Source organism: Anolis carolinensis, chromosome 1 (assembly GCF_035594765.1).
Source record: "Anolis carolinensis isolate JA03-04 chromosome 1, rAnoCar3.1.pri, whole genome shotgun sequence".
Classification (NCBI taxonomy): Eukaryota; Metazoa; Chordata; class Lepidosauria; order Squamata; family Dactyloidae; genus Anolis; species Anolis carolinensis.
The window spans coordinates 96,576,828-96,589,603 of NC_085841.1; the positions used below are offsets into that span (position 1 = coordinate 96,576,828).

Genomic DNA, 12,776 nt, shown 5'->3' on the forward strand with positions numbered 1-12,776 from the left:
GTGCTCTGCAGCCTGGGTCGTGACAGGCAGTTCATTAGATCACTTTTGTCTCTCATAAAGCTTTCTGGTCACACATCTGTTGAAACATTTATATGCTAGGAAATGTCTAGGCTTGGATGTATAGCAAAGTGATCAGTCAATGACTAAGTCACACACAAGATTCAATACTCACCTCCTCTCTGACCTTAACAAGACCTTAAAGTAGAGGAAATTAAATCATTACCTTGAGTCTGGGTTTTATTTTTATCGCAGGAGCTCTGACCTGTGCTCAGAAGTGAATGAATAAAATTAATGATCATATTTGTTTCATGCTACACTGAAAATAATACCCACAACTTTTTGTGGGGATTTTAAAAAAAGAGAAACTGTTTCATCTTCTTTTTCTTTGCACAGAGCAGTAACATAATCCAGATCTTGTCAGGAATAAATAACCTTTATTTTGAATTTCACACGAAAGAGCACTGCCAAAGCAGACAGAAGGCTTTAGATGTTGTGATATTGAAGTTTATACTACTAGATCGTTGGACTGTAATATTGCAACAACAGATGAGCCTTTCCACAGGAGAAGCACTTCACATGCAAAACAGATTTTGTGCAATCTGGCATATCATTCATTAGCTGAGAAAACAGTGCACCAACATACAAATTGGCTCCCTTTCCTATGCATAATTACTCAGATGTGAGCTTTGCTCAGCTCATGGCCTTACTCCCAAAAATGTGCTCGTAAGATACAGCCTTAGGCTGCAATGCTATTGGGAGCAAGTTACATATATTGAATTTAACAGGACTTTTGAATAAACAGGCATAGCCTTTTACTTCCATACAACTGAATGAAGCCCAATACTATCAGGAAGATAAACTACTGAAATTATTTTAAAAAAAACAGTATCTCTAGATAATCTACTACCCTTTCTTATGAATTTAATTATCAGCCACACTAAAGAATTATGAGAGTTCCCTTTACTAAAAATACTGATCATATTATGATGAAAAAAACCATTTCATTCTTGAACTTATGGTGCTCTTTTTTCCTAAAATTTTGAAAAATCACCAAGAGGTGATGCAGGTGGGTGCTGGTGGATGAGTGAGTTACAAATTAGGCAAAGGTATGGTAGCAGAAAGGAGCCAGCAGAGTAACCCCATGCCTTGTTCACTCATATTATAGCCCTTTGTTCTCCAGACATATATTATGTCTGGCCTGGTTATGTAAAGATGTTTCAAAATGAGTACATTCACAGTCTGAAAAACATTTCTGGTCCTCCCCTAATCTTATTTGGAAGAAATCTAGGATAGAACTGTACAACAGAATTCTGATTTAAATTAGTAGGCCTTCACATCACAGTGCTGAATTTTAATCAAACTGTGAAACTGTGGGCCAATTATTACTTGGTTCTCATTCTATCTCTCCCACCCGCACCCCATTATGAAAAAAGGAATCAGGCATCTCCTCTCCACATCAATCCTGAAATTCTACATGCAACAGTCTTATACACTCATGTTCTCTCCCTTTTGGGAGAAATCATGCAAACGTCATCATCATGCAAGGTCTGTGAATGCGGAAAGCTCTTTTGCGTTGCATATTTATGAGAAGTATGTGGTGCTGCTGGTAATAGTGAAGGTTTTATGCATGCTCCCCCGCTACGGGAAGGTGCATAGAGGCCATATCACATATGAACTAGGCAAAGGTGTCAAGCAGAGAACACTTCAGCAAAGTAGCAATAAGCAAACTGAGAAAATGCTGTCAACAAACACTAAGTAGTCTTATATTACCACCAAGGATATAGGTAGCATTTCATTAGCATGTTTCCCACTTAGCATCTGGCGTATTCATTTAAGCAATATACAGACATCTGGATTTTTGTTTCCTTAGGTGTGATTTATTTGGTAGCCATTGGCTCACCACTTGATAATAATGACTTTGGTGGTTTGGGATAATAGCCAGCAGTCACTGAGCCACTGGAAGAAAATCTAGTGAATCTATAATCCAGTGGTAAATCTGAAAGAAACAAACATACGACAATTTGATTAGGTATGCAGCATATATCAAATCTAACCAATTCAAGTAAGCTAGAAAAAGCACTATTTTTTCTCCTTTAAGTGCTTTATATATGTACCTATTATTGTAAGAATTTAATCAGACCACATGATTACATATTTGGTGCACAAGATTTTTTTTTTGGTGAAGCTGATACTTTGGCTTATCCTATTGGGAATGTGAAATGTTGTTTACAACACAATAAATATGCTTCAACATTACATTATTTTTGTATCATTTAGAAACAAATTATCATTGCATTCTGTCACATATATACAATGTTATACAAGGAATCACTGCTTGGCAGTAATAAAAAAGATTATATATGCCAATATATCAAAGGAAATGGCACGGGGGAGTACAACTTTCATTCAGCACATTGTAGTTAAAACCCACAAATTAGAGTGAACAAAGAGCAATATTGTGTTTCTTACATGACTATTGTCATGTTCTTGAATCATCTTCTTACAACAGTATAAAAATAAGCATATAATTTGACTTCAACAGAATAAAGAAAAAATGTGGGCAAACATATTTTATTCCATAATACTGTTGCTATTGTGGCGAACGTTCTAAACCTGGGCTCCCCAAACTAAGGCCCATGGGCTGGATGCGCCCCTCCAAGGTCATTTACCCGGCCCCTGCCCTAAACCTAAGCCTTAGGGTCGCCCTAAGTTTGAAACGACTTGAAGGTACAAAACAACAACAACTCTAGCTGACTTGACTATCTCATCAGCCAAAAACTGGCCCACTTCCCATTGAAATACTGGTAAGTTTATGTTGGTTAAAATGATTCTTTATTTTAAATATTGTATTTTTCTTTCCTGGTTTTTTGCACTACAAATAAGGTATGCGCAGTGTCCATAGGAATTTGTTCATTTTTTTTTCAAACTATAGTTCGGCTCTCTAACTGTCTGGAGCACCATGAACTGGACCTCTGCTTAAAATGTTTGAAGAACCCTGCCTTAAATAATGTGATTCATTAGGTGGCACACAGGGTTAGGAAAGAAAGACAGATTTGTACTATGATTGCAGATAAACTGCCTGAAGATTCGCAGATCCTGCATAAAAATTATCTCTCATAGAGCTACTGTCAATATTAGAGAAAATAAGCCCAAACTTGATTTCTTGTATGAATAGTTACCTATCCTAGAATACACATCAAAGAATGCATTGTTCACTCTCTGGTTCCAAGCCAAAATCTACTTGCTTCACAGAAATATAAATTTTATTCTGGCTTTGGGGCGGTTAGGCTAGAAATCTATCCTTATATTAGCTTTAAATTCTACTGACATGTCCTTTAGGTTGTATTTTAATATGAGGACTGGTTTAGTGTTATTCTTTAGCTTTTCTTTAATTTTTGATATTGGCAGTCAATGGCACAATCTTCAGAGGAAATGGAACTTGGAGTTTGTTTTTGATTACATAATATATTTTATTTTTATACTTGCCATCAGGTGATATCCATGTATACAATCATTACTGTGGTTACTTGAAGAATGTGTTTGCAATGAACAAACTGTTGTCCTTACAAAATTTAGTCAGTTGTCCTGCTTTATGTCCTAATCCTATGGTAGGACAATTGTCCTGGAGTCCCTGATTCTGCTGTTTTCTATTTCTGCATTTCAGTTACCCGTGACTATCAAGAAGACTTGTTTTGTTGAGTGATCAATTTTCTTCTGGATTCAAGCACAAAATCTTTTAATTTCTTATTCTTATACCTGTTAAATAGGAACATAAACTTGAATTATAGTTGTATTGATGGTTTTTTCCTGAAGTTACATTAATATTATTTAGTCAGACTTTGCATTATCTCTCCTCCTGTCACCTCATTTCTATTGACATTTTCATTTCCTGAGTAAAACACTCTGGTTTTGTAATTTGAATGTGCCATTCCTGTTCAATTTAGCCAACTTACCCAGGTATTGTAAAGTTTACATGCTCCATGTCTTGTTTTACTATATATAGCTTCCCTGATTCATGCTTCTTACATGACATGCTCCTTTAACATGTGTTGTGAGGTTTTGGACTTTTCTTTTCCTTTGAGTACATCTACAACTGAATATCCTTTCATCTGAACATCCACAACATTGCTCATAATTGTCCTCTGCTGTGACCCAAGAGCTCCTTGTGTGCCACCAGAGCTGGGAGTTTCATCTTCAGTCACTATCTCTTGTTTCATTCTGGATTGTCTCATCACAGTGACATCATCCTTCTGTGCAATATTAATAAGTGTGAGCTATCATGCTACTGTTGTCTCTGATAGCTCTTCTGCCAGCCCCTCAGCCACAACTGTTGCTGCTCAGTATTTAGCTCCTCAGCAAAAACCTGTTGTCAACATAGCCTTACAGGAGCATGCCGCAGAAAAATAATGTCATGAGTGGCACTATCACTAAATAAAGTACTCCATTCATGATTCTTAAAGGGTGTAAGAGGATAAAAATTAGCCTTCACTAAATATTTTTAACTTTGAGTCTGTTCTCATAATCACTTTTGACTTTACCTCCCTGCCTTTTTTGCACAAATACTTTGTTTTGTTTTAGTGACATGCTGCCATTAACTTTGTATCATCCCTCAATGATTTGATGCTGTAATCATTGATCCTACAAACAGTTGGGCTATGGTGCTAGGAAGGCTACATCAAGCTTCAAGAGTAATCCTTAGTAATCCTTAGTTTTAGCTTCTTTAAAAATATGTTGATATTTGCACAGATGTATTTGCCAAGCAAAGCATCAAGGCACAGCTGTTTGCTATGGAGTTTAAAAACTTGATTTTATTTTAATGAAAGAGAAAATTTAAATGAAGTCAGGGCAGAGCAGGCATACCCTGACCTGAAAATAAGGACTAAGCTGTTGGAGGAGGAAGCAGAGTCGGTGTAAAGCAGATATCTATATTAGAATCACAAAGAACAGTTAAAATAATACTGTTAAGGGAGATGCTCTTGGCAAGATTGAGAAATACTTTGGTTCTTTCTAAAAACAGATAACAGATTGAAATCAAGGAACAGTAAAAACAGTAAAAACTGGGTGTTCAAAAAAAAAAAAAGGCCAGATTTTTGCAATGAGGGCATGCTGACACAATTCAGCACATTCTGCACAGTATAGTGAAGAAACTGGCTATTCCTGCTGATTTCGATGTTTCTGAACTTTCATTATGACATGGGAGATATCCAATCTCCTCTTTGGAAGACCCAAGACTGGGAGGCTCACAATTGAAGAAACTAAAATCAGACTAATGTATTTCTGACCTTAACTTTTTATCATAATAAGCACCATGCTTCATGCCTGGACTCACAGAGCAGTCTCACAGCATGAATCTGACAGATCTATTGTTTTGGAAGGGAGTGTATATTGGAGAGGGGAGCTGCATTTAAAATACACACATACAATGTAAATAGCAAGACACAAAACAAGTCGACATGATCAGGATTGAACAAACAATCAGGACTAAAGCCCTACATGAGAGTGCCAGAATTTTGTACTTATTTTCTTTAAAATATTTATAAACTACTTTTCAGTTTTGGCTCTTAAAGTAACTCATGAATAAAACAGTAAAACAATACAAAGATCTTGCAAGGATAATATAGTACAACTAAAATGGAAAATTATCAAAGGAAAAGTAGAGATAAATAAAAAACAAATAAAGCAACGTGCTACAATTAAGTACTCATCTGGCTGATCCTTTCATATTCCTTTTGACGCATGCTGCAGAGTTCTAGCTATTTTGTTGGTAAACAAAAAATAAGAGTCTAAGTAGCATTAATCATTACAGGTGAGATAAAGGGTGCTAGTATAAAGCAGGGTTTCTGTAACTTCCCCTCCAAAGTTACAGGCAGCTTGGCCAATGGTTGAAACAAATGTGAACTTCTAAAATGGAAAAAAAAGAGAAAACAAAGCTGTTTTCTTGTTTTGTTGCCTTCCCTTCCCTTCCATCTTTTCACATGAGACAACATTCTGGTAAGACAGAGGACAAATGCAGATGTATAGCTTCACCTTGACTTTTAGTATTAATTTCCAGTCCTGGAAGCTAGAGTGGTTATGTCACTTTACTGTGTCCTAGTGGGGTGTCAGAGGAGAGTAGTTCTATTGGCTGGCAGGTGCATAGCCACTGGGGAAACCTCAGCAGGCATTGTTCTACCTCTTGCGAAGTTCCTGTTAGCAATAAGCCCAAAACTAGGGTTTGGGGATGAAATGGAAGCAGGTTTAGATCTAGGTAAAGGTTTCCCTGATGTTAAGTCTATTCGCGTCCGACTCTGGGGGTTGGTGCTCATCTCCATTTCTAAGCCGAAGAGCCGGCATTGTCCATAGACACCTCCAAGGTCATGTGGCTGGCATGATTGCATGGAGCACCGTTACCTTCCCTCCACCTATTGATCTATTCACATTTGCATGTTTTCGAAGCTGGGGCTAACAGCGGGCACTCATTCTACTTCCCGGATTCGAACCTGCAACATCCTTGCATGGTCTGTGTATTATTTTAATATTTTATTCATGAGTTATTCTGAAAGCCAAAGCTGAAGAGTAGTTTATAAATATTTTAAAGGAAGTAAGTACAATATTTAGAAGCTCTCGTGTAGGACACTGTTGCTGATTCTGGGTTCAGCCCTGTTGATGTTGACTTGTCCCTTTCGCTATTTAGTATTTACAGTGCATGTGCATATTGTAAATAACCCACCCATACACTTCCTTTTGAGACAATAGCTCAATAAATCTTGCTCCACACTTTCTGTCCAAGGCAAATGAGGCTGCAAGCCTTGGGAACTTGCAGATAATTTGGATTCCTTTTGGACTGATCTGGGTTATTATAGGTCAATCCATACGAACATTTGTTTGGGCAATTTACAAAAAAGATTTTCTTTTGTCTGCTGAAGAAACCCTTCTCATCTGAGGAGATTACAGAGATTACTTTGTTTTAATATTCTACAAAACTCTAAGAAAATCACAAAAAAGATTTAGAAAAGTGCATTATGTTTATGAGCAAGACTTCTGTTTGGATCTGATTATAGCTATTTGGAGAGTTATTTCTTTGAATGTTTGACTAACCACTAGCCAGCAACTGGGTGTTCAATTCTGATAGTTTGTGATGCTAATCTGCTTTAATAATTTGTATGTTCATAAATATACTGAGAGAGACCAGTTCCAACCTCCCTATGTTTTAATTTTTTCCAAACTGAAAAAACCCCCACAACTTGATGGTTTCTTAGAAATTCAAACCAGCGCAAAAGAATTCCACATGTAATAGAATACTTTTTCAGTCAAAGTGTTTTTGAACTGATTGGAAGCAGGGATAACAGCACAATCAAATATAATTTATATTGAAGTGGAAAATTGCCAAAGAATTTCAACACAGTTGGAATTTACATTCAAAAAAGGAAACTTCTTGAAATGAAGGGACTGGAAAAAGGAAGTTCAAAGGGAAAGTTCAGATTACTGAGCAGGAAAGTGTTCTTGAGGTTGCACTGGAAAGCTCAATTATAAAATGTCAACTCAGTGTGCATTGGCTGTGAAAAATGCAAATTCCATGGTGGGGATCATTACGAAAAGAAAAACAGAACTGCTAGTATTTGAATGCCTGTTTGGGATCACACTATGAATACTGTGTGAAATCCTGGCCACCATGCTTCAAAAAGAGTTCTAAAATAGAAAAGGGAAGAAATGTAGAACCCAAATGATCAACTGCCTTGAGCAATTTCCCTTAAAAGAAAATTCTTTATCTGTTTTTATTTTTTAAAAGTTAAAGCAAAGGAACACTGCTATTCCAAATGACATTCACATATTGCACCCTAAATAATGGAAGGAAATGTTCAACAACTTTTTGCCATCCTGTGGGGTTTAGAACTGTTGGAAAAATTGATTTGATCCACTTTGAGTAATCAAGGAATATGTAAAACAAATAAGCTTAAGACAGAGCAGAAGTACTTTAGTTCTCACTGGAATGCTAGACAAAATGCAGTAACTAATAATCCATTAGTATGTTTTCCTGTGATTTTTGTTGCTTGATTTTCTGAATGTTATACTTAACCCTTTAAAATAATCTGAATCAAATGAAAATGAAAATACAACAGTTTATGGATATTTTCTTACACTAGAAGAGCTTGGGGGAGCCCAAACAGTTTTTCCTCTGTCATCCTGACACAATATGATTGCCTCTGTTTGACTCGGGAACAGAACTGCAAATCTGCAAATTAGGAAGTGTTTACACTTCTTGGCACTAATATTAATTGCAACATCAAAATTAGTTAAAATAAACAGTGTGGGAATTTTGATAGACCAACTTAACGATATCCACTCTTACCTGCTATTGCTTCAATACTTGGGATTGTGATGGTGCTATAAGCACAAACACATTTGCAGGACCAAGTATTTACTAAGATTTCTTCGGCACCTCCCTTTCCTGAAACCCCATCCACAAAGAAAGAGCCCCACTGTTTAGATGCATAATTAAGAGCTTTTGGGTGATGTCTCTGAAACATAAAAGAACATGAACATGATGCACAAGTCCTGATACATTCATGTGATAATATGTTCTGTGACTGTTGGTGTTGATTGTATCTTCACACACATACAAATCAGGAACTGCTGTGCATTTAGAGATGTCTCCAATACCCAAGTCTATGGAGAAGGACTTGAATTGTCCCATGCATTGGCAGCATAGTTTCGTATTCTGTAACTCTTAAGCAGATCCAAGCAAACTGAAATTCAATTCATCCCAGCTAGAAGTCTGTGATATATCCTTAGAATATTCATGGTAGTAAAACCACATTTCCCTCAAAGAAATGCTCTAATACAGCATGTAGGGCGACTTAAAATCTATTTTATTCCAACAAATATATTACTTGCTCAGCCTTATTGACCTTGGCTTTCTGCAATTCCCTGGGGATTCAGACAGTAGTCTTTTCCATCCTTGCTTGGATATGCTAGGCATTTAACACATAAAACATGTATACAATCAGTGCGCCACAACTCTCTCTCTGCACAAAAGTAACTCAACTTGCATATCAGGCCCCTCTTATACAGAGTAGATTTTCCAGATAGTCATGATGTCTTTTCCTTTTTCAGGCTAGCTAGTTTTCATGGGAAGCATGCTTTAAAGAGAACTAATTTCCCATCTTCATCTCTATGATACTATATCTTGTTGCTGGAATGCTTCCCACCGGAGGGGAAATCATCTATTTGACAGATGGCAAGTTATTTAATCTCAGCAGATGATAACATATTTTTAATATCTATTAGCCTCAACATCCAATTTTCTATTGAGGGGGTTTCTTGTCTCTTCCAAAATTTTGCTATATTAATCCTAGCAGCCGTTATAATATATATAAAGAGCTTTTCCATATTAAAGTCCATGTGAAAGTCAGTTAATCCTAGGAGGAAGTATTCCGGTTTTAGGTCAAGTTTTATTTGAAGTATTTTCTCCATTTCTTTGCGTGTTTCCTGCCAAAACTTTTTAATTTTCTTACACCTCCACCACATATATATAAATCCCCTTTGTGTTTTCCACACTTCCAACATTTCCCAAATTATATCACAGAATTATATCACAGAATATTTCATTGAAACATAAGACAGATTGGACTAAATTAAGACAATACCTGCTAAGGGTGAAGATTGAACTTTTATGAAACAGGTTTAAAAGCAACCTTAAGCAACCTTAGGCGGTAGGATGTTCACAGATGTTTGCCAGATATTATTATGAAATGAAGAAAATGTATTTCTGGAGGATCTGGAAGGATACATACTTTGTTGGGTGTGTTGTTGGGGTTTTCCCTTTTTTCCCCTTTTTTTCCTTTCTTTTTCTTCTTCTTGTCTTTTCTTATACAGTAGAGTCTCACTTATCCAACACTCGCTTATCCAACGTTCTGGATTATCCAACGCATTTTTGTAGTCAATGTTTTCAATATATCGTGATATTTCGGTGCTAAATTCGTAAATACAGTAATTACTACATAGCATTACTGGTATTGAACTACTTTTTCTGTCAAATTTGTTGTATAACATGATGTATTTGTGCTTAATTTGTAAAATCATAAACTAATTTGATGTTTAATAGGCTTTTCCTTAATGCCTCCTTATTATCCAACATATTCGCTTATCCAACATTCTGCCGGCCCGTTTATGTTGGATAAGTGAGACTCTACTGTAATCTGTCTTTCCTATACCTGTTTATTGTTCCCCCACTTTATATGTACACTCAAAACTATATATTTTTTTAAAAAAATAACATAATCTGTGCGCATTCGAAAGAAGACCTACAAGACACCCTAAACACCTTTGCAGAAGCATATGAGAAGCTCGGTCTTCTCATTGAACACTGAGAAAACCAAAGTGCTCTTCCAGCAGTAAGCAGCCAATCCCTTTGCAATACCAGAAATATAGCTTAATGGTGCAATGTTAGAAAATGTTGACCATTTCCGCTACCTTGGCAGCCACCTGTCTACAAAAGTCAACATTCACACTGAAATACAACACCGCCTGAGCTCTGTGAGTGCAGCATTTTTCTGACTGAAGCAGAGAATGCTTGAGGATCGGGACATCTGTAGGGATATCAAGGTGATTGTTTATAAAGCTATGTCCTCCCAATCCTCTTATACGCCAGTGAAACATGGACTGTCTACAGACATCACACTCAACTCCTGGAACAATTCCATCAGCGTTGCCTCCGAAAAATCCTGCAAATCGGAAAGGAAGGTGGACAAATTCCAGCGTGCTGGAAGAAGCAAAGAACACCAGTGTGTTGTCGAAGGCTTTCATGGCCGGGATCACAGGGTTGTTGTATGTTTTCTGGGCTGTATGGCCATGTTCCAGAAGTATTCTCTCCTGACGTTTGGCCCACATCTATGGCAGGCATCCTCAGAGGTTGTGAGGTAACCTCTGAGGATGCCTGCCACAGATGAAGGCAAAACGTCAGGAGAGAATACTTCTGAAACATGGCCATACAGCCCAGAAAATATACAACAACCCAAAGAACATCAGCATTGAACGATGCTCTTACGCTACCAACTCCACTGGACCGGCTACATTGCTCGAATTCCTTTATTTAAAAAATATTTTTTATTGCAAACATTTACTGACAATGTGATTTACAATGATTTCATTTACAATGAAGTGACAAAAGAAAAACTTAGAAGTGATATAAAAACAACCCCCCCCCCAAAAAAACCCATAAACATAAGGAAAACAAAAAAATATAAAACCATACAGCACACCAAACAATTACTAAACAGAGAGAGCTATAGAAATAGGAAAAAGAAAGGGGGGGGGGGAGGGGGAGAGAAATGGAAAGAAAACGAAAAAAAAGAAAAGAAAAAAATACAGTGTATTAACAATGAACATAAGCCAGATCTAACTGACAGCTTTACATAGTTATGTGGCCATAACACACATATTTAAAATGGACTTCCATATATTATGTGGTGTTTCCTATAATATTCCCTTGGTACCCCCAGTACCCTTAGATCTCCTATCTTATTTCTGTATCCATTCTTTGTTCTTTATTCTGAGACAGGTATAATGTTCATCTGATATTTCTTTATAACTTTGCATTTCTCGTTTTTTAAATAATTTTTTATTAATTCCCAATCTGTTTTTTTTGTTTGCCCTGAATATTTGATAATAGATATGTTAATTTATCCATATTCATAATTTCCAAAATTTTATTAAACCAAGAATTTATGTCAGGACTATTTTTTGTCCCCCATTCTTTTGTGTATATCATTCTCGCCGCCGTTGTTAGATAATTAAACAAAATTTCTTTATTCCTATCTCATAGGCCTAGCATCCCTAAGAGGAAGAATTTGGGATCTAAATTAATCTTAATTGACAATTTTTTTTGTGTTCTTTGTTGTATTTCTTTCCAAAATTATTTGGCTCTCTCACAGGTCCACCAGCAGGGGTAATAGGTGCCTTCATGCTCACCACACTTCCAGCATTTGTTTGAGGTTTTTTTTTATAGAGTTTAGGTAGGGTTTTTTTTTTTTTTGGGGCGGGGGGGGGGTTAGGTACCATCTATGGAAAGTTTTTAACCAATTCTCTTTAAGGTCCGCCGAATATGTATATTTTAGTCTATGGTTCCAACATTTCTCCCACTCCTCTATTCTGATTGGCTTCCCTATATTTTTGCCCATTTGATCATGCACTCTTTGATGAATTCCTGTTCTGTTGCCCATTCTAATAGTTTTTTTTAAAAAAAATAAATTTTAGTTGTAATTTTAGATTTTGATTGTGTTATTTTGTCCCAAAAGGTTTCTTTATCTTCAAATCCTATTTTCTTGTCTTTATTAAAATGATCCTTAATCTGTACATATTGAAACCACCCTATGTTATTAAATTCTTGGTTTATCTTTTCCTATGTTTTTAGTTCATAGTTTCCTTCCTTCTTAATTAAAATGTCTTTGTATTTTGGCCACTTTGCCCCTCCCATTTCTCTTCTTTGACAGGCTTATAGGGGGGATACCCAGAGGAGAGTTTTTGAGAATAATTTTCCCTTGTGTTTTCCCCATACTTTTATAAGGGATGAACGAATCAAATGATCCCCCAAATTCTTTTCTATTCTTCTTTTCTCATACCATAAATAGGCATGCCAGCCAGTTTGTAAGTCTACCCCCCCCTCTAGCGTCAATAATTTGGGTTTTTTTTTTAGCGTTGTCCAATCTCGAATCCACATTAAGCAGCAGGCCTTGTGGTATAGTTGTAGTTCTGGTAAGGCTAGTTCGCCTCTTTTTTTTCATCTATCATAGAGGTTC

At 36.5% G+C, this 12,776-nt stretch overlaps 1 protein-coding gene across 1 annotated transcript in view; it reads right to left on the minus strand.

Annotated features, from left to right (window-relative positions):
* Positions 1-414: 414 nt before the first annotated feature.
* nt5dc1 (5'-nucleotidase domain containing 1) overlaps positions 415-12,776 on the minus strand; it is a 198,515-nt gene continuing 186,153 nt past the window's right edge. The window contains exons 11-12 of the mRNA XM_003215606.4: positions 8,330-8,498; positions 415-1,996 (exon numbers count right to left, since the gene is read on the minus strand). Coding sequence (XP_003215654.3) covers positions 1,878-1,996; positions 8,330-8,498 — 288 coding nt within the window. The 3' untranslated portion in view covers positions 415-1,877. The remainder of the gene's footprint in view (positions 1,997-8,329; positions 8,499-12,776) is intronic.